At 37.7% G+C, this 22,914-nt stretch overlaps 1 protein-coding gene across 2 annotated transcripts in view; it reads right to left on the reverse strand.

Annotated features, from left to right (window-relative positions):
* slc12a2 (solute carrier family 12 member 2) overlaps positions 1 to 22,914 on the reverse strand; it is a 56,764-nt gene that overhangs the window by 23,702 nt on the left and 10,148 nt on the right. For both annotated transcript variants that reach the window (XM_024268500.2, XM_024268499.2), the window contains exons 2-16: positions 15,635 to 15,754; positions 13,867 to 13,942; positions 12,159 to 12,254; positions 9,880 to 10,019; positions 9,684 to 9,794; positions 8,546 to 8,654; positions 8,340 to 8,464; positions 7,777 to 7,861; positions 7,529 to 7,689; positions 7,334 to 7,441; positions 7,137 to 7,260; positions 6,911 to 7,012; positions 3,847 to 4,002; positions 2,791 to 2,890; positions 1,950 to 2,061 (exon numbers count right to left, since the gene is read on the reverse strand). In XM_024268500.2, coding sequence (XP_024124268.1) covers positions 1,950 to 2,061; positions 2,791 to 2,890; positions 3,847 to 4,002; positions 6,911 to 7,012; positions 7,137 to 7,260; positions 7,334 to 7,441; positions 7,529 to 7,689; positions 7,777 to 7,861; positions 8,340 to 8,464; positions 8,546 to 8,654; positions 9,684 to 9,794; positions 9,880 to 10,019; positions 12,159 to 12,254; positions 13,867 to 13,942; positions 15,635 to 15,754 — 1,725 coding nt within the window. The remainder of the gene's footprint in view (positions 1 to 1,949; positions 2,062 to 2,790; positions 2,891 to 3,846; positions 4,003 to 6,910; positions 7,013 to 7,136; positions 7,261 to 7,333; positions 7,442 to 7,528; positions 7,690 to 7,776; positions 7,862 to 8,339; positions 8,465 to 8,545; positions 8,655 to 9,683; positions 9,795 to 9,879; positions 10,020 to 12,158; positions 12,255 to 13,866; positions 13,943 to 15,634; positions 15,755 to 22,914) is intronic.

Below are 22,914 nucleotides of genomic sequence, written 5' to 3' on the forward strand. Positions count from 1 at the left end.
GAAAAGTTGTTTAGTATGATCGTGTCTAAGGTAAAAAAGATAAATGGGGATATATTTCCCCCCCAAAACATGTTCTATATAATGGTAGTTATTAGAGAGGGTTTTTACCAATTTTCGCAGTATCGTGATATTATCGATATCGTGAGCCATGTATCGCGTATCGTATCGTATCGTGAGGTACCCAGTGATTCCCAGCCCTATTAGACCTAATGGAGGGCCACACCAGGAGAGCAGGTCTGAGCCCACCGGTTGAAGACTTGCTCCCAGAGCTACTGCCAGTCAGCCCTGAACACAGCAGGCATTCATCCCTCCAGCATGGCTTTTTAAAGGGCACATTTATGCCCAGCGAGAGCTTTTTTTAAGGTAATTAACACTGAATATGCAGCTGGAACACAGTTGTTTTGACTGCACTTTTAATTGCAAAGCTAAACGGAGACGAGAAAAAAGATAATTGAAACCACAACCATTTTCAGACAATCAGCATCCAGTAGGGACAGCTACCAAACCCAGTGTGATCAAAACCACTTCAACTGACGCTGTGAAGGCAACACGCTTTAGGGGCGTTTCCCCTTATTTATAAAGACTCGTCTAACTCATTAAGCTAAGTCACATTTCAGGGCTCTAGACTAAAATGTTGCACTGGTTGTACTGGTGCGCCTATTTTTTTTTTTTCTTAGCTGTACCCGCACAAAGGTTTGTTCACCGAATTTATAATAAACTTCTTTAATTCCTGAAAGAGACCGTCTGTGTGCTGCCCCCTACAGGTTGAAATGAGGTATTACAATTTAATTTTGTGATCGGTCATCTGATGTAAGTCCAAGAATTTTCTCGTCATCATGCTATGAGCTCCAGTATAAAAGCCCCGACACGCTCGAGAGTTGAAGCTCACCACGCCACGGTTTGAGCTCTCCCTGCGACGGCGATTGGCGGAGCTAATCAACTACCTTGGCTTTCCCAATCAATGCCAAGAGCGGTGGAGCTCACCCCGTGACCCTGAAAACGGCGGAGCTCACTCAAGAGCGGTGGAGGTCGCTCTGCTACGCCGACAACATCAGAACTTGCTTAATAGCTAGCTTGGAAATCTGGCTGAGCGACAAAGAACGGCTGTGGGATGGGGAGGCGGCCTGCTTGGGCCTCCCGAACATTATGATTTTTATGTATTTATTTTATTTTATTTTCATTGAGGCAATACTAAAAAGATTCCGTAACTCACTGTCAATCAAATCCAGACCACACCTCCTCCACTCAGCCCGCCTTCCCATAGCCCCGCCCCCTGTTTTGCATGTTTCAAATCTGGTCCGAGAGTGGAGTCAGCCTCAAACTGTCCTGTTTGGTTACCCTTTAAAGATCCACTTCAATGAAATTTGGGTTTTTAACATGTTCATGTAGTGTTTTTCTCATGATAGAGCACATATATAAAATAACTTCAGATTAAAACTGGATTAAAGTATTTACTCTATTCAAATAAAAACATGCAGTTTGAAAAAGTATGCATTTGTGATGGCATGTGAAATGGGCGGACCAAAGTCTCCCTGTTCCACCACATTCTAATACATCCACTGTCAGACAGATCCATGAACGTCTTTGTTTTCCTCGTCTGAGCTGGAATCTGGATCTGGATGGATTCATCTGAAATTGCTCACCGTTTTTATTATTATTATTTCTTTTTTTCTAAAAAGATCATGATCATAATTAAAAGACCACTGGAAATGCTTTAAAACAGATCCAGTATGATCAGAGTGGGACTTTAAATACTTTATACATGTGGTTTAAGCTACTAAAAAAATTCCCTCTAAAAATGGTCATGTAAAAAGAGGGGGGCCGGGCTAAATAAGAAAAAGAAAAACGCACAAAAGAACACAGCTCTAACAAACGAGGAGCTTTACTTCCTTATAAAATAATGTGAGTTAGCACTATAGAAGAAGATAAAAAAATCAGGAAGTCCTCACCGTGCGAACATGACCACAGACCATCAAGCCAACGTTCTTGGTGAAGGTGTGCACCAGATCCAGGAGGGCAGGTCTGGAGTTAGGGTAGCCGGTCATCACCAGACACTGGGGTCTATGATCACACAATTACAGCTTCATCAGTCCAATTTACTGACATAGTTTCCTCTGACCTTTTCCCTCCAACACACACGAAGAAAAGAGTGGCTCACATCAAAGCAAACGGTTTAAGCAACAGGATTTACTGGAAGAGATGGAAAGAGACGCAAAGAAGCTTTGAGGAGAGCAGGAGTCATTCTGGACGGATCATCAGATCTTTTAATCTCTTGATTAGCTCCTTCCATGGAAACAGTCAAAAGTTGCACAGTCACAAGTCAGTCCTCAAAAACAAAGGTTGGAGTTTGGAAACCAAACCTTTTGGAAGACTGAACAGAATAGCCGTTCACATTGTTTCAATCATATCTCTTTTGATTAGATTCAGATATTTTCCCTTTTCCTTTCCTACTTAAAAAAGTCATTTTAAATTCAAGTGGGGCGAAGAAGTTACATAAATGTGAATGTTTGACAATGATTTAGTTTCTGCTTTTACTGGAAAAATCTTGCAGTTTCCAAACTTATTTTTAAAGAATAAATATATTTTTTGAAAATATATATATATATTTTCTGCAGGAAGAACTACTATAATACAATTTATACTGACAGAGATTTGACTGAGAAACTTAAAGATATTTAAGTTTCTCCAAAGCAGCATTTAAAAAAGGTTGTTAAAAAGCAGGTGTTTCATGCGATTGCAGAAAAAAGATTTAAGGAATCAGATCAGCATGATGTTGCTGAAGACTCCTACCTGAAGTTCTTGATGTGGTCCTCCACTCCGCTCAGGTGAAGTGTGTGGGTCAGGGCCTGGTGGTAGGTGAGAGCTTGAGTAGATGAGCCCCAGTTCACATCTGAAAGGTAAAGTACATGCAGTGAAGACTGCAGGTTCGGAAACAGGGTCTTCTTAATTAATGGACCCCAGTGGAACCGCTGATGATATGAATGAGTGAGAGGGACAGAGCTGTAGATGAAATGAAAAAGTAAAGAACAAGGACAATAACTTGGATTAACCCACATGTTAACTTAAAAAGAAATCAGCTTTTAAGAAATGTGGCCAAAAACGGCTCTGGTGCAGAATATCAAAATTCTCAGTATGGTCTGAGACCAGAGGTCTGCAACCTGCAGCTCCAGATCCACATGTGTCTCTTCTATCTCTCCATGGTGGTTCCAAACATAACATAATTCATGGAGACTGCTGATCCAGACATGTCGACCGTCAGAGTCAGCAGCTCCTCTTAACCAAAAATAACTAAAGAAAACAAATAAACAAAGCCTGCAAACTAAGACTACCAAGATCCAAACTAAAATAACAAAACCCAGCAGAGTAAGACTGCTGAGGACAAAGAGGAGAAAAATAACAAAAAAAGGGAAAAAATAGAAAACAGCATTTTTTTAAAGTAAGGATGGCTTAAGCAGTATTTATTAAATTTATTATTTAAAAAAAGATGGTCATGAATTTAAATCCAAATTTCTTAAGTGCTAAAGTAAGACTATACAACTCCTTCTAGGTTTTGATCAGTAGAAAACAGCTCTTTTACTCTTAAAGGTTGCTGACCCTTGACCTGAGACTTAGAGTGATGCAGTTGATCATTTCTGTTGTCTTTTAGTTAGTCAAAAAACCTTTTACTTATTTTACAAACCATAAACGTCAGTCATATTTTTTTATCTTTAAATAAACTGCATTACCATCAATTCATTGTCCAGTTCATGTCAGCCAGCTGCTGTCAAACAACTCCAGGCATCTTATTTGCATAGTGTAAAGGAGTTATTTACTGAAATCATTTCTAGATGTGAAGTCATTACTCACTTGGTTTTTTGTAGCTGACATAGATGTAGAGACCTAAGACTATGACATTGGTGAGGAGGGCAGCCCACCAGTTGATGACAAACATCACCACACAGCACAGGACTGCTCCAGCAAGAGAGACCCACATGTTGTAGTACGTGAAGCTGGGACGCCACCCTGCAAGAGCAATTCAGGAGTCATGTGATGACGACAGAGAGTAAATGTATGAAGAACGCCTAACACATCTGGAGATGGTCACATGGTGCACAAGGAGAGTTATACATAAAAATGAATACCAGTACTTCTGATAAAGGAAGAGGCGCATCATCGTACACAACGGTAGAATATTTAAAGACCCACTCCAACTGAAACTGTGTTTTTAACATGTTCTTGTAGCCTTTGCTCTTGATGCAGGACATATAAAAACTATTTAAGATTAAAACTGAGTATTTCTTCATTCACATTGTGCTGGATGAGGAGCAGATGAAAACCCGCGGTTTAAAAGTTCAGTGACTGCTGTGTGTGGACTAAAGCCTCCCTGCTCCGCTCCATTCTGATGACAGAGATCCACGAACATCTTTATGTCCTCGTCTGAGCTGGAATCTGGCTCAGCTCTGTACAGCTGGACAGCTGTGGTATTACTCAACGTTTTTTTGCTACGCTGATGTTAGCTTGAACGCCAGCGGGAGAGTGTAAACAAAGAATGCTGAATATCAATGTAGGGTTCCCAACAGTCCTGCTCACAACCTCGAGGCAAATTTCTGATGAACATGGCTTAAAAAACAACAGTTTTTAGATTTTGGCTAAAAACTACATGGCCTAATCATACTTAAAATACCACCGGGAACAATTTCACAGTAGAAGAAAATAAAGTTGGAGTGGGGCTTTAAAGACAGAAAACAGTTCTATAGTCTTTTCATTACATGTATCAGATGTCACTGTTAAAAGATGTAGATGCGTTATTGCAGCAGTGAGGGAAACAGTTGGGTTAAGGTATGACTGTTAGCAGCCTGTCGTTGAACAAAGACCAGATATCAATTCCTAATGACCACAATTGTTTACAATGTAACACAGTCTAGACTAGCAGGATTTTAGCAATGGGGCTTAATTGGAGTACTAGGTTACCAGTGACCGGTCTAGACCAAACCACAGGACATAAACGGTACACTTCTTTAGCTCATGGAGGAGTTTTACATGTTGCAGTGGTAACTATTATTTGTGTTTCTTCAAATATCAAATCCTTCAGCAAGGCTCCATTTCTGCTGGCTACATTATATGTACCATTTAAGTCCATATGACCTGCTAGAGGAGTTAGAACCAGAAAGAGAATCTGTACCTGTAGTTCTGCTCAAAAATAAAATTAAAAGAAAAAGAAAAAAAAAAATCACAGAAAATCAATAACAAAAGTCACATTTAGGCACTAAATGATGCAGTTTTTAGCTCCAGCGTTCAATATCATTTACAAGTGTGAGTGTAATTCTTACAATTGTTGGACATTTTAACAAGAAAGAAACAGGTTTTATAATGGAATGTATGATCACATTTCTGTGTACAAAAACTCAATTAATCCATATTGATTTATAAAATGCTGCTTCCCCACTAATGTACTCTTAAAGCACCACACAAAAAGCAAAAAACATGGAATTCTACTCTAATCTATATACACCAATGAACAAAACACAAGAATAGAACTGTATACATGGGCCTGAAACACTTCATCCGATTGGATTGAACATTTACATACGCCGTACTTTCAATCAGAATGAATCATTTTGACATGTGCAGAACTTTCTAAAATACCGGAAACACTGGAAGAAGTTCTGTTGTAAACCAACAAAGCTGCAGTAAGAGCGAGATGATCTTCTAAACATGATTTTATTTTATTTATTTTTAAGTGACTGCATAGTTTTGTAAACACGTGTGTCCAGGTATCTGTCGACAGCAGAACAGTGCAGCACACCTCCAGAGTCTGCAGGTCTTTCTGGAGGATCTTGCAGTCAAACCCGGGTTTGGACTTTCTCACAATCCTGGAGCTGCTTGTGTGAGATTGTTCTTGCTCTTCCTTGCTTTAATTTCCACTCTTCCTGTTGACTGTCATTCCGTAATGACATTCCAAACAGAGGATATTGCCATCTGAACACACTTTGCTCTCTTCTCATAGCCTTCTCCTGCTTTGTGAGCATCAACTATTTTCAGTTTCAGTCTTCTAGACAGCTGCTGGAGGACCCCATGATGCTGATTGGTTCAGCAAGGTCACATGACTCAGATTATTTAAAATCTTTGAGACTGAAATGACCTCTTTGTAAACAATGATAGAGAACAATCCATGACACTGTCAGGTCTCAGCTTTTCCAAAGGGGGCGGGGCTTACTTTCCATTTTTCAGGTTTCCTGAACTTTTGCAAACATCATCAACGTTTTCTGTTATTTTAAAAGGATAAATGATGGAAAATAAAGTCTTATTTGACATTTTAAAAGAATGTATCTTCTGTAATCTGATGCCTTTAGAGCACATGTCAAAGTCAAGTTATTAATGGTCTGATGCTATCTTGTGCTCATTTCTAACTTCTATCATTTTGAAAAAAAATATTTTATGGAGAGTAAAATATTGAGTTATTTTTCTTATATTGAAAGTTTTTTCTTATTTAATAAGAATTTTTCAGGCTATTTTTGGAGTTTAGCTAATATTTCAGCTACATGCTGGCTGTTTTTTCTAACCTACATTTTTTTTGTTTGGCCAAATTCATCTTACAGCATTCGCTCTAGCATTACTGCAGGTAATGCTATATATCTAGTTCATAATTATGTTAAAAGCTATTGTTTTAAAGTTTTAAAAATGTAGTTTTAGAGTGTTTAGTAAATCCTGTTCGGCCCGTGATCCAAGATGTGTTTTGGATTTGGCCCGTTGTGTGATTGCGTTCAACACCCCTGATTTAGAGGATTTTTCTATCTTTCCTTGGCTTCTTTAGGCACAATATTGTTACTTTTTACCTGAAGTGCCCAAACTTTATACACACACACAGTTTTTAACAGTAAAATGTTTGTGTCCATGTTCAGGTCCACCTGTCTCTGAGCTTTGATCTTACCTGGTGAGTTAGCCAGAGAAGCGTGAAACACTGAGAAGTTGATCAGAGCGTAGGATGCCAGGAAGAAATTTGAGATGATTGGAGCAATAGTGTTCAGTTCAGCTGCAAGAAAAAACGCAGAACAACATGTGAAAACAGCATTCAACACTCAACTACAGTTCGCTCGTGTTAATGAACAAAATGTCAGTGAGAAAAAACTGCAACAATTGCAAGTGTGCTTCTTCACCAATAAGGATGAAGGCCAGAGCAATTCCAAAGGTCAGGATGTAGCCTCGCAGTGGCTCATTGTTCTTGCCGTAGCCTTTGGCGAAAATTCCGATACCCGGGTAGATGTTGTCCTTACACAGAGCCTGCCAGAAAACAGTTTTGCGGTTTGCAGGCGTTTAAATTGCGAGATGTGTCAGAGCTCAGGCTGCTTCTTACCTGAAAGACTTTGGGAGCGCTCACTAAGGAGGCCAGAGCTGAGGACAGCGTAGCAGAGAAGATTCCAGCAGAGATAATGGGTCCAAAACCAGAAACCAGGCTCATTGCCTAAGTCAAAGATGTTATCCAGGGAAAGCTGTTAAATGGTTCCAGTGAAACTTCTCAGCCCTCAATGTTTACTTCACTGTACCATACCTGGAAGTCATTGTGAAGCCCATATCTGCATGGCTCATTTCCTGCCTTGCAGCTGGAAAAGTCAAAGCCCAACTTGCATGAAACGTCGGTGCAGTTGTCCATGAACGGAGAAGAGAGGCGATGGGTGTCATTTCCAGTCGCATCTCGCAAAATACAGGAGCCTGGAGCCAGTTAAGTGATACTTACGTTAATATTAATAATAAAAGGAATGAAATGAACTTGTTGACAAACATAAGGTACTACAACACCTGTTGAAACAGCAACCCCCAGGTAGACGATTCCTGTGATTAAAATGGCCAGAAGAGTTCCTTTGGGTATGGCCATCTGTGGATCCTGTAGGAAATGATCACCAAACATGATGAGTAAATGCACTCATCCTCAAAGAGGCCGCTCTTCTTTTGGGTTGTTTACATGGGTGCATTTAAATCAGACTATTTACTTTATAATAGCATATCCAATCAATTTGTAATTTCTTGGGTTATCAGATTTTCCAAGGAATCATTTAAACAAGCAAATCCCTCCTTCAACAGAAAACTGCCAAAATCGGATAATGAGTTATCATCTTGACCCATGTAACCCCAAATATTTTTGCCATGCTTGGTAAATGATGTATACTTGTATATTATTTTGCACAACAGAGTTCCACAATATCTGAAAGTTTTTACGGAACTGAAAATGGTCATTTGTTGAATTTGCTGCATTAGGAAGTCATATTTACTGAAATATAAAGCCGTTCCAATCAAAAACTTCATATTTAGTCAAGTAACATGTACCGTAGAAGCCAAACGTTACTTGGTTGCCATTTACTTACTGCAAGATCTCCTGAAATGTTAGCACCGGCTAGAATGCCGGTGGCTGCAGGGAAGAAGATGGCAAACACAGAGAAAAAAGTCTCTTCTCGAAAGTCCGGACCCATGTTCTCCCACATGATGGAAGCTGTCATAATAAGAACAGAAATCAACTTATAGATTTGTGTACAAACTTAAAATGATGTGAAGTGTTAGCCTTGGGTAGTACCGTCGTAGCCAAAGAATCCCATAGATTTCTTTGATTCAACAGAAATGAAGGATCCAATGAAGTAGTTGATAATTGCTGTGATCAGAACAACGAGCAGGAAAATCTGGGCCTGAGGGAGGAACATAACATGAATAAATGCTTTTTCACCAAGACAGTCAAGTCAACTTGTTCTGAATTGTGCCACCTTCTAAAGCACGTGTCCAAGTCAAGGCCCGGGGGCCGGATCCGGCCCTCCAGATAATTCTATCCGGCCCTCAAGACAATGTTATCTTATTGTTAATAATTGCCCGATGTTATCTTGTGCTTATTTCTATAAATTTGACAAAACATATATTTTATGCAGAGTAAAATATTGAAAGTCATTTAAGGTTTAAATTGATTTATTCTGGAATAATATTCCTGCCTTTTTATAATTCAAGGTAATGCTAAAAAGTTGCAGTTTTAAAGTTTTTAAAATTGTCATTCTGTTAGCTTTTTTGACTACTTTGGCATTTACTAAGATTTTTAAGGATATTTTGGAGTTTAGCTATAATTTCAGCTACATGCTAGCTGTTTTTGGCTAATTTAGGCGTTTCTACTATAGGCTGTTTTGGAGTTAGGCTAACATTTACACGCTAGTTGTTTTGGCTAATTTAGACTTTTTCAGTTTTTTGAGATATTTTGAAGTTTTCCTATTCTGTTCGGCTACATGCTAGCTGTTTTGGCTAACCTAAGTTTTTTTTTTACTTTTTTTAGGCTAGTTTGGCTCTTAGAAAATATTTTAGCTGGCTATTAGCTTGAGTGATTTCAGAAATCAGCTTCAGCGTTTTTAGTTATCAACTTCAGTGTTTTAACTATCAATTTCAGTATCTTCAGCAGTCAAATTTAGCTTACAGCATTCACACTAGCATTATTGAGGTAATGCTGTATATCTAGTTCATAATTATGTTAAAAAGTTACGGTTTTAAAATGTAAAAAATGTAGTTTAATGAACACATTTTTGGACGAACATTCAGCAGCGAATTCGCCATTTAATAAAACGGAAGCAGAGTACACAAATTTGCTGCGCGAATCGCATTCGGTGTGAAGGCATCATAACTGATCTTTGGACTAGACAGGTCGAGTTAACTGAAAGTGTCAGAGATTAGACAGTTTTTACCTTGGCCTCCCATTCCATTCCTGCCACAGAAATGCCCAGAAGAACAATTACTGTGATGGTGCCAATGATCCGGATATCATTGATCTCATTTGTCATGAGAGCATCGGCACCCTAAAGCAAAAACAACAATTTGTTTAATACAGTCAAATATTTTGAGTTTAGCAGTCAACTATGCAGAGCAGGAAGAGACACTTACTTTGAGAAGTTCTACAACCGTTTCAGCAAAGCCCACCACATACATGGCAACAGCCACAGCGTTAGCAAAGGCAAAGATCAGACCGATTGAGCCTCCGAACTCTGGCCCTAAACTCCGGGAAATCAAGTAATATGCTCCACCTGGATAAACAAATGATTAAAAAAATTGTTTTATTGTTACTGGGAAAAGGGTTTAAGAATCATAAATTCACATTTCTAACCATATTTTATCTTGATTTGTTTAATTGAGGAAATCCTTCAACTTTTTTGTTCCCCAGGTTTTCACTTTTGTTTTGAAATTACATCAAAAGGTTACAACTATAAACTATTTAAGATATATGTGACAATAGTTCCCTCATTTTTTTTTCCAACTGCAAAAGTTTCAAGTGTGGCGAAATGAAATCTGATTTTTTTTCCTGTCTTGGTTTGGACTCCACAAACACAAGTTTTAGACATATTTTTTCAGTTCTCTTCTGTAACTTTTGAGAAAATCTTGCCAGAAAAAGTATACTTTCAAATAAACTAAATGAAAGAACAGAGAGTCAAGTGTTTTTGTTTGGAGACATATACAAAGAAAAAAAAAATTCTCTATAAAAGCTGATATTTAAGAACAAAGAATCTTTGAAAACCATCAGATCTGATGAAATTGGGGGGGGGGGGAAGGCAAACAAATATAACAAAGTGTATAGCATCAACTATGTTTTTTAACCTAGGAACATCAAATTAGCATTGTTGCATGGCTGAGTTTTCATCGTGTGACCTTCATTATAAAACTTTCTATAGTTAGACAGAAGAGACACTCAAATTTCTTCCAGGAAGAGAACAGCTGTCCCATCAGTGTGTGTCCATGATCAAGTCTGACATTTTCTCACGAGGGCTGCCACGATTAGTTGACTAATCGACTGTTAAAAAAAGTTGACGATTAATTTAATAGTCGATTAGTCATTACTCTATATTATCTGGAGTCAGAGTGTAGTAAAGTTGAACAAAGTTGTGAGCGCTCAGCACCTTTTTTCATTATTTGAGTCAGTGAGACCAAAACTTTATCTTTTGTGAAAAAAAGTTCCTTGTTTCAGATGCCGACCTCATTAGAGAGATCAGGAATATACTTTCCATCAAACTCAATTTGACAGGCGACCTTTGACCCCTTTATATATAAAATTGATATTAAATTGTTTATTCATCTCGAGTTTGATGGATGGTGTAGAGTCAAAGGTCACCTGTCAAAACAAGTTTGATGGAAAGTGTATTCTGATCTCTCTCTCATTTGATTTAATCCTATTTTAATCACAGAAACTAATGAAGGACAGAGGCGCATGACCCTATTAGTCGACTAATCATAAAAAATAATCAGTAATTAGTCGACTAATAAATAATTGTTTGTGGCAGCTCTATTTGTCACACACATTAAAAAATGTTCAGGGTTTTGAACTCATTTTCTTTAAAGTTAAAGTCCCATTTGTTGTCACACACCTGGGTGTGTGAAATTTGTTTTCCGCATTTGACCCTTTCCCTGGGGGAGGGGTGAGCTGCAGACACAGGTGGTTGAACCCCCCCAATCCAACCCCTTAATGCTGAGTGTCAAGGGAGGCACTGGGTCCGTTTTTAGAATCTTTAATATGACTCAGCCTGGATTTGAACTCACAACCTTCCAGTCTCCGGGCAGACACTCTACCACTAGACCACAGAGCAAACAAAAATTGGCAAAAATGTACAAAATAAATGGCGTATGGTAAATGGTGTATACCTGTATAGTGTTTTCTACCTTCCTTTGAAGGCCCAACGCGCTTCACAGTCACAGATCCATTCACACACTGATGGCAGCTCTGCTGTCTAACTGATGGCGCCAACCTTCCATCGGAGGCAATTTGGGGTTCAGTGTCTTGCCCAAGGACACTTCGACACATGGGCACACTTTATTTTTTTTATAAGAAAAATAAGTAAAAAAACATGGAGATTTAAACTAAAGTAAAAGTGGTCATGAAGTGGATATTAAAGCTTTAAGGTTTCTTCTTCTCGAAAACAAACTCCAAGGAGCAAATGTGCAGATTGAGTGTGTCTGCACATTTACATGAACCATCGTTAGTGTTGAGAATTTGTCAATATATCTTCTTGTTAAAACCTGATGAGTGTCTCCTTCTTCAACACACTCCTCAGGAATCTGTGCTCGCTCTCGTGTTATGGTAAGATGGTCAGCTCATTTAACTCTGCTGGAGAAATAAGCTAATGACCCTTCCTCTACAGCTCCATCCTCATTCTGGAGAAGAGTTTCATGCATACCTCCTCGAACAAATCCATTGGTGGCGATGGCTGAAGTGGAGAGACCGGTAATGGTAGTGACCACGGTAGCCATGAGGACAATCAGACAGGAGAAAGCTGAAAGTCAGAAAAATAATACATAAATACAAATTCATATAGAGACTCCTCACACAACAGTTGTTGAAGAAGAGGTCTGTAACATTAAAGCAATGTGTTAGCTTTTTGTCACAATTTTCCATCTAGTGAGGGTTTTTTAATGATAACTTGGAGTGTACCTCATATTTTAGCAACAGGCTAACATTTTTGACTAATTTAGTTTATTGAGGAATTATAGGCTATTTTGGAGTTTAGCTAGTATTTAAGCTACAAGCTAACTTTTTTGGCTAATTTGGCATCTACTGAGGCGTTTTGGGCTAATTTGGAGTTTAGCTCATATTTAAGCAACACACTAAATATTTTGGCTAAATTGGCATGAATTAGGGATTTTTAAACAATTTTAATTCAAACTCTTCAGAAATTTAAGTCAACTTTAGCACTCTTTTATAGTTCTTTAACTAAATGTCCAGTTTTTAGCAAATTACTTCCAGCAAAAAGCATTCACACTAGCATTATTGCAGGTAATACAACTTTTCTACTTTTATAGTTGTATGCTAAACAAGCTTCTTTGGCATTCGATACAGTTGAAACCTAAAAAGAAAACATTATTTTTAAGATCATGTTAAGATCAAATGAATATCAAATTTATCTTAGTACACAGTAGGCCTGGATAATAAACCAAAAACTTTCCGTCATGGCGGTTTCAGACCAGTGTAGTGTGCATGTTGTAAAAGGAGGCATAAAGAGCGATAAGTCGTCTCTGGCAGAACAAATGCAAACTATCTCTTTGGAGTTTGAAGTAACAAATCAAAATAAGCCCTTAATGCATTAAACCAATATTTAATGCATAAACATTTTAGGAAAACGTTTCTGTGTTAAGATAAGGTGGTGTTTGAGCCGTATCAAAATGGACATAAAAACTGCAATGGAAACAGTTTTTTCAAATTAAAAGCATCTTTTGGCAGGATCTGGCTGCCCTCAGCGCTGCACAGCGGGCGCCACCAGAGGTCCCACAGCGTCACAGTTCATTATAAGTTGAGTGTGTCATGTAGAATTGTTATATCCACGTGTAGGGAGCTTATGGCCTGAATGTCTGCCACAGATACCAGTGAAGATACAAAAATCCTTGATTTAAACAGTTCCGTGTGCTGTCCCCAGTTCACATGTCTCACATGTACACATGCCTAGGATAGCACAAGACTTACGTAAACTGTCACTGTGAAAAGGAAATGTTTTTATGTTTTACTATTTGTCCATTTATCACAAGTCACACCAACATCACAGTTTTAAACACAGATATCGCATAACGCAGATTTTCTCATGTGGTGCAGGCCTAGAAGAGTTAGCTAAATACAACTGGTGAAAGATAATTTACAACTGATCAGGAATCATATGCAAATGCATTAGGAAAATTATTCTCTGGTGACTGGAGTGGAAATCAATGACATTGAACTGAAAAGACAAAAAAAAAGCAAATTCACAAAAAAATGAACAAAAATTAAGGTTGAGGTTAATCTAAACACTATACATTAGTGAAAGAAACAAAAAAAGAAAATGTTTGAGGTCTCTTTCACAGACTGAACACACTGCCATTTTTTTCTTTAAATAATGGAATTTTTTAAAACCTACTTACCAATCCCAGCTTGACCTACAATCCAGGTCATGCGAATGAAGAGCATTACCCCCCAAATGTTTAACATGCAGCGAACCTGGAAAAAACAACCAGTTGAGACTCAGAGGTGTTTGTGTTCAGACTGTACAGTTTATTGCAAAGAATATATGAGACTACAAACCACATGCAAAGTTTCCTTGATAAAGGAATCATTAAAAAAAACTTGCAATTAAGAGCACACACAAAACATACAGATCTTCTCCAAACTAAGAAGGCAGATTCTGGATGAGTTTAGTCCTTATATATTTTGGGGTCTTTTGCGTACCTCCTTTACATTAAAGTACAATAGTTTGATGTTTTGAGAAAGTTTTCTTCTTTTGATGTTTTTTAGTTCTTTTTTCTAGTTGCCAGTAGGGGTGTGGAAAATATCAATATAAATACCTATTATCGCAGTATCGTGATATAATCGATATCGTGAGTTACCCAGTGATACCTACAGCAATAATGTGAAATGTAAAAGCATTTTTTTCCAAAGTTAATTGAAGGAAGTTTAAGTGGAGTGTTCAGCTGCACTGAAGGCCATCTGGTGGTTTATATCAAAAAGCTCAGAAATAACAGCTGACATGGAATCAACATCTGAAAGTTTCAGGTTGTAGGCACTTCAAGCAGATGGCTTCTTGTACTGTGAAAGATGGAAAATACTTTGTACTACTGGTGAACAAATCTCAAATGCCACAACTATGTGAGGTAGTTTTAAGTTGATCTCAGGCTTTGGTGTTAAATAGTTTCTCCTCATCTTAACGAGGTGCAGACTTTTAGCATGGATGCTAAAAGAATGTTTTTTATTGTCTGGGTTGTGGCTTTGCAAACTGAACTTATAATCTGTTCAAGCAGTTGTTATTGTACATGTACTATGATTGTTTGCATGGGCTGTAGGGCTGGGTGGATTATAATTTCCAGAAACGATTCGATTCACAAGATCCAGAATCGATTCGATTCTGATTTTTATTTTATTTTTAGGTTCAATTAAATTTTGAGTTAACAGATTTATACACATTTGTTCAGAAATACATTAATAATCTACTATATGATCTGAATATATTGATATTAATCTGATCCAGTTCACATACTGTAAATGTATCAGTGAAATAATGAGATTGTTAATATCACCCGTTGTTACATGGATTCTCTAAAGGAGAAGTTCTAACTAAAATGTTCAGATCATTAACATTGTAAACATTGTTCTGCTTCTCCTGGAGGACGTTTCTGTTTGGACACTAGGTGGAGATCACACTATAGGATTACATCTTATACCAGAAGAAGAAGAAATAATGAGGAAAAAACGATGTTTTAGACCACAAATGGTTACTTTAAGAAACATTTCCTTGAAATAGTTTGTAAAATTCATGCCTGTGAGTTTATAAAAATGTTCATTTAATCAGCAATGTATGTTTAGGTCGACAGAGCGTTAGCATTAGCCGTCCTATGGGGAATTCCATTAAACGTTAGCATCAAGCTAGCAGACTTTAACTTTGTGCTAAATAGATTTTTTATGAATCAATTATTGATCTATTAAGCTTAAATTGATTGAAATCGATTAATAGATTTTATTAATTCAGATCTTATAGGATGTCATCTCCCTCCACATTTAGCTGATGTAATGCTTTTACTATCCAGAAACAGATTAGTGACTTATCACAGTTGCTCAATTGGACCAAATGACCTTTTCCTTCAGAGTAGGCAAAACATTTCAGAAAAAAAGATGGTAAAACAGAAAAACAAAACTCACCAGAACCCCTTTAATCCAGCCAAACTTGACCACTCCTTTAGGTTCAGCTGCTTCCTTAGCGGCAGCCTCCTCAGCCGGTGTCAGCTCATCGCCGTTTGCAAAACCATCCTCAAATGGCTCCTACCAAAACCAAAAAACACAAAAAGAATTATACAAAAAGCTTTTTTCAAGCAACAACTGTGAAACAAAATGTGTTCTTTATGAACTCATTTGTCTCCTCTCTCAATGCCAATTTATACAACACCTACAAAGACGGATTATTCCAATACCTGCAAAAACATCTATCATAAAAGGAGATGCAGAGTTAAAAAAAAAGCAAGTCACAATTTCTATTTCTATCTAGTTGTACAGTTTAGATCCAGATTCCAGCTCAGACCAGGAAAATAAAGACGTTCATGGATCTATTTGACAGCAGGTGGATGATCAGCATGGAGCGGAGCAGGGGGGTTTTGACCTGCCATTATGGGTCTTCCTTCACATTTACAAGATTTTTCCAACTGTATTTTTTGTCTGCTCCTGATTCTCCCTGATTTGAATACATAAATACTCAAATATCATTTCAAGATTCAGATATCATTTTCTCACCCATAATTCAATGTAATTTGTATTTCTCATTTGAAGATTCAATTTTCAATTTGATCACACAATTTGAAAATACATTATGCAATTTAGACTTCAATATGAAAAGCTACAATTCAAATTCACTTTCAAACTCAACATTTTGAATGAAAGCCAGCAGATCATTTGCATTTTTAATTGTCATGGGTTTTTGGTGCAATAATTCAAATGATTTTTTTTTTCGATTTACAATTCAATGTTGAATTTTGCCATGCAGCATGTCATTTACAATTCAATGCTAAAAATGACATTTCAATATATGATTTGCTTTAGATTTGTTTTAAAGTAACATATTGAAGTAACACTACGATTATGGAGGCTGAGAGATCAGTTCTAATGATCTTTGGCTTTTGTTTTGGAACGGGTCACAAAACTCACAGTTCGTGTAGATCAGAGGTGTCAAACTCAACCACACAGGAGGCAGAAATCTAAAACACACCTGAGGTCGAACAGGATAAACATTTATTGAACACTCTAAAACTACATTTTGAAAACTTTAAAACCATAACTTTTAACTATTATTATAAACTAGATATATAGCATTACCTGTGATAATGCGTGTCAGTAAAAAAAGGAAAGTTATTTTTTTTTTTTTTTTATACTCCCGCACAGTTTAGAAGGTAACAATCGAGCATTAGAGGGCTCCAGTGATTGGTCAATGACATGAAGAGCTCCATACCATTGGTTTAAGGCATAAAGGGTTTTATTTGATCCGTTTCTTCAAACTGCAAAGAGATAGTTTAGCATTTCTGCAACTGGAGACAACTTATCGCCGTTTATGCCTCCTTTAGCGTATGCATATCACACTGGCCTGATGCCGTCATGGCGGTACATTTTCAGCTTCTTCTGGAGGCCTAGTTTGAACTTAGAAAAATGTCTGAATCCTTTTTTTAGTCACTGGCACATGGTTTCAAAAAGATGAATAGGTAAATGATATTTCAACTTCTGCTCCTTTGTAAAAGATGAACATGTTTTATTTTTTTATTCATGACATTATTGTCAAGCAAAGATCATATGAAACTAATAATGTGAAAATGTGGAACCATCTGCATTTTGTTTGTCTTTTCACTGTTCAGAGTTAAAGGGAAGCTTCAGCCTACCCAGCTGCAGTCAGCCAAAGACAGTGCTCGCTGCACAGAGACACCTGCTGGGACTATCGGGGCAACTGGGAGTTTATCTAATGGCATTGGGATGGATTTTTTTTCATTGCTTTTTTGAACTGGAACAACAATGAAAGAGGTTGGGAGAGTAAGGTAAAGTGTGGAGTGTGGGAGGAGTGCCCAGAGAAAACACACCTCTGCAGGACGAGAACATGCAAACTCAACATAGAAGGGACCCAACTGTGTATGCTAACCACTACACCCCAAGCAGCCCTAAAATATGATGACATAAAATCCTAAACCAGCAGTCTCCAACCTGCAGCTAAAGATCTACGTGTCTCTTTTATCTCTCCATAGTGGCTCCAAACATAAAATAATTCATGGAGACTGCTGACCCAGACATGTCGACCGTCAGAGTCAGCAGCTCCTGATAATGTCTGACTAACCAAAACTACATAAAGAAAACAAATAAACAAAGCCTGAAAACTAAGACTACCAAGATCCAAACTAAAATAACAAAACCCAGCAGAGTAAGACTGTTGATGACAAAGAGGAGAAAAAAACAAAAAAAAGAAAATGTAAAAATTTTAAAGTAATGATTACTTAATGATCATTTATTTAATTTAGATTAGTTAAATGTATAAATCGATGTCTGAGGTTCACATAGATGATAAACTATGTAGGTTTTTACATCCTGTTGACCTGTAGACGTCATGTTTGATCAACTCTACCTCAGAATGAACAGATTTTAGATGCAAAGAAAAACTTTGGTAAAAAGTTTGATCTTTTATGAGTTAAAAGCACATATTATCTCTATGATGCACAACATTGGTTACTAGCTGTCCAGAGCTAGGTTGTTTTTATATGTTTGCTTTTATTTGTGCCAAAGACATATTTCATATTTATCTTGAAAAAAAGAAGTTCATGAATGCAAATTAAAATATCTTAAAGACTAAAGTAAGACTGTACGACTCCTTGTGCGTTTTGATCAGTAGAAATTGAACCCAAATGGATATTTTACTGTTCAAGGTTGCAGACCTCTGACCTAATCCATAGAAAATCCTGTTTTTGGTGTTTAACATGTTCTTGTAGCATTCTTCTCATGATGGAGGACACATGTAAAAGAAAAAAAGCGTTTTTGAGTATTTGAGTTGTGGTGTGATGCAGCACCTGCCATTAGGGGCTAAAGTCTCCCTGCTCCGCTACATTCTGATCATTCACTTACTGACAAACAGATCTATGAACGTCTTTGGTTTCCTCATCAGAGCTGGAATCTGGATCTATACTGTACGACTGGATAGAAATGATATTGCTCGACATTTTTGTTGATCTGCTGTTAGGTTGAGGTTGTGAGTGGCTGTAAGATAGCGGGAGAAAGTAAACAAAAGGATGATGGGATATCAGCTGAGGATTACTTGCACACTAACAGTCCTGTCCACAACTCAGTGGTGAGTTTCTGATAAACTCAATTATCGCTTTTTGGATTTTGTCTGCAAGCGGCTTCATCATAATATTTGAAATTTCCTCATAATTAAAAGAGCACTGGGAATGATTTTACAACAGATGAAAAATGACTGGAGTGGGGCTTAGAAGACAAAACCTCTCATCTCTACAGGGCTCTAGACTAAATATTTGCACTGGTTGAACCGGTGCACATAACTTTTTTCTTGTTAAGTGTGAGGACAAACTCATGGTTTGGATTCCTTTGTCTTTTTGAGATTTTCCTGTTTTTCAAAAACGACATTGTGTTATTGGACCTTCGACTACTGTGCTGCTTTTCTAGATCATGACCTTTGATCACTAATGATGTGTGATAGGCCTCAGGGGCCATTAAAGAGCACAGAACAGAAAAGAGCAGATCTGAAAAGCCAGGAACAAGCTGTTCGGATTAACATCTTTGATGCGTGGCAGAAAAGAAACGTTTCTGCAAAAAACTGTTTTTAAACGAAGAAAAACAAAAAAAGTGGGCCATTTATGCAGTTATTCTGATTAAATGATAGCATTAACTAATAAAGTTAAATGCTACTTTTCTGTAAATAACTGTAAAATAAACAACAAAAAGGATTTAAATGTATCTAACGCTACAAATACACAAATACAAATGCCACCGTGCAAAGGGGAAGCATCGGCAGAATCTGCAAGATTTCATTCTGTCGCCAGATTTTTTTGAAGATTGTTGATGTGGTAATGAATGTAGACTGTGTGCAGAAGGGTCCACTTTTTTATTTCTATTTTTTATTTATTTATTTTATAAGCCAATATTGGTTAAGATGTGTGTTTTACATCCAGTTTGCGAATGACCTGATTAGTCGACTAATCGGAAAAAATAATCAGTGATTAGTCGATTATTAAAATAATGGGGGGAATTGCAACGATGTGTGTTTCAGACCAAAGTCTGTCCGGCTGCTCTGCAGGAGAGACCCGCCAGACTCAGGAAAACCATGTCTTCAGGTAGAACTGTTTCTCCGAGCGCCTTCACGACGGTATGTGCGGGCACTCCAAACAGTCCTGAGAAACAGTGTACAAAAATATATATATATATATTCATGTGAATTTATGTTTCAACTTCAATCCAGACAAAATAAAGGCTGATGTTATTAGGTTGATGCTATCACATACTTAGATGCAGCCAAGATCCAGATTGCTGCACAGATTTTGAAAGTTATGAGAGAACAGTCACTTAAAAATATTATTAATAATAATGAAAACATGCTCAGAGGATCATCTCGCTCTATACATGATCTTTGTTTATAACGCAACTAGCTATTTCTTCTTCTACAATAATTTCCAGCATTTTAGACACTTCTACACATCAAAATGATTTATTCAATCAAAGGTGTGGCGCATGGAAATGTTTGTTACAATCGGATAAAGTTTTACAGGGACAATGTGCACAGTTCTATCTTAATCTGATCTTTGATCCAATCAAGGACATTTTGCACACGCAAAATGACTCATATTTTTTAAAAAGTACATTCTTTTGGTGCCAAACACTCACAACTTTGTTCAACATTACTACAGTCTGACTCCATATAATTTAAAGTAACGACTTATCGACTATTTAAATAGTTGATTAGTCATCATTTAGTCGACTAATCGTGGCAGCTCTAACCAGAAGCTCAACTGGTTTAACTTTCCATGTGTGTTCAATCACTGCATGTTTTGCACATAGCAAAAACATACACAAACAGACGTTAAAACCGGACCAGCAACACGTGAAAGTGACAGCTTTACACACGGAGGCCTGAAACGCGGATATGCGCCCGTTTCCACAGATTTGTCATTGGAATTTCAAAGTTGCATTTCTGAGCCTGGACTGAATGTAGTCCTAGAGGTTTTCCCATTTGTGCCACATTATCCAATTAATCATGTGCACATGATTTATAAACAAGATATGAGGACCAGCATAAAAATAAACAAAACTTCCCAGACGTAGACAGGCATAGAATAAAATCCAAGATCTGCTCACAAGCAAAGATTCATGTAGATTTACCAAACTGAACCCAAGTTGTACTGTAGAGGAGAATGAATGACAATACTTGGAGCTGATAAAATGAAGGAAAAAAAGTGGTGTAAAAAAAGAAGGAAAATATGCGCCGACAAATTCACCAAACAACAAGATCACAAAAGATGAACCTCTACAAAATGAAGGATGACTGTATTGTTTTGTAGTCATGTCCACCACTTCAATTTGATGATTAGAGGTTTAGGTGTTTGTTTAAACTTCCAGAAGAAGATCCAGCACATCAGAAGTGCTTGGATTTCATCTTCAGGAGCGTGACAGACCCACCAGCAACTCTTTATCTGTGATCGCCACTTCACAGATGACGGCATGTATCAAAGTGGATTAAATGTCAGAGCGTGTTGCTCCTCACGTATAGACGGTCTTGTATGATTTGGTTAACTGTGAAAGAGTGTGGCTGCATGATAACGACATAAATGAGGGATGCCACATGAAGTGTTAATTTCCGTGAGTGTAAATACAACTTTTCAATGTGTCTTCTGGATCAGATCAAGACTGTAAAGCTCCACAATCTGCAGATCCATCTTTAAAAATAGTCCGTGGGTCGTTCGTTTACGAGCACATTGCACATAGGCTCATTGACGGTCTATGGGCAGGCTCAAGGATGACGTCAAGAAATGAGCGGGACCAACAAGGAGTAAAAGGCGGAGCCTCAGAGATTGAGTCGTTTAACTTCCGGGTATTAAAACGGTCCACAAAAATGACTCATTTTTCATTAATAATTTGTTTCTTAGTGTTCCAAAGGTAATCTATTAATATACATATGGATGTAGTTTAGTCTGAATGGCTTCAGAAGATCATGGTATGGCCCCTTTAATACTACGCTTCCTTAGAGTTTAAGTTCTGGTTTTCAGACAGATTGCTTGTTAAAGTTTCACTGCTGAGTTAAATGTAATGTGGTCAAAAAACTGGGAGCACCAAACTTTTGTGCCGGTGCACCCAAGAACAAAAGTTAGGCGCACTGGTGCAACCAGTGCAACAATGTATTCTAGAGGCTGAATTTAGAGAAATCTCTCAGCATTTAACTTATTCTTGTCCTAGCCAACCGAAACTCCCCGAGTGTGGTTCTCTACCTGCTAAGACCTGAAGCCAAAGAGGCCTGAGCACACACTGCCGGTACACAGAAGGTTTGGGGACTTGAATCAAATTACTATTAGACCCTGCCATGAGTGTAAAAGGCTTGATGAGTGAGGAGCCTACAACAGTGAGGAGCCTTGTTGTTCAGCACAGTTAGAGAATGTGGGAGGAGTCTAGGATTTGGAGCTCAAGCAAGAACCTTTGCTCCACATTATTGATGAACACTATGGTTTCAACCCCAAACTTTATGTGACTATGAATTAAACATTCTTAATATCAACCTAAGCCTGCAAACATTTTGTAATTAGACGTCTATGTAGATCAATAGTAATAATATGATCAAAATGAAGTCTAGAGAGAAAATGCTGAAACTTACTGCCATAAACTCTTCTGTTGAGTCAAGACCAAAACTTTGATCTGATATCATTTGTGGAATACATGTGGCTTATGATGTATAAAAGCTATGTAGAAAGACATTTCAAAATGAAGCCGTGGACAACTGATTAGTTATTTGTTCCAAAGACAAAAATGGAGATTAGTTTTCCATCATAACATTTATTGCAAGGGATCTTGTAATCCATCCTCACACACTACTTTAACACTGCTCCTCAGCAGCTACTGAAGTTCAGACGGTGCGTGTATGTTGACCCTGTTGGTTCTTCTCCCAACCCCACCATGCTCCGTTTGCGTGATTTTCACCACCATGCTTCAAAAACATCATGGCTTGCACATCTGGGAACATGTAAACATGTTTATATAGCAGTAAATAAATAAAAGGCTTCCCATACGACAAGCAACTTTCTGATAGGATCAAAGTGACCCCAAACACCTGGCACCATTTAATCAAGTAACCAATTTGGCAGACATAAGGTACATTATGTGACAGGACAACAACCTCTTTGTCCAAATGTGCTTGTTTCAAGGTGACTTACGAGTCGAGACTTTTGAGCTTCAATATGAGC

Source organism: Oryzias melastigma, linkage group LG12, assembly GCF_002922805.2.
Source record: "Oryzias melastigma strain HK-1 linkage group LG12, ASM292280v2, whole genome shotgun sequence".
Lineage (NCBI taxonomy): Eukaryota > Metazoa > Chordata > Actinopteri > Beloniformes > Adrianichthyidae > Oryzias > Oryzias melastigma.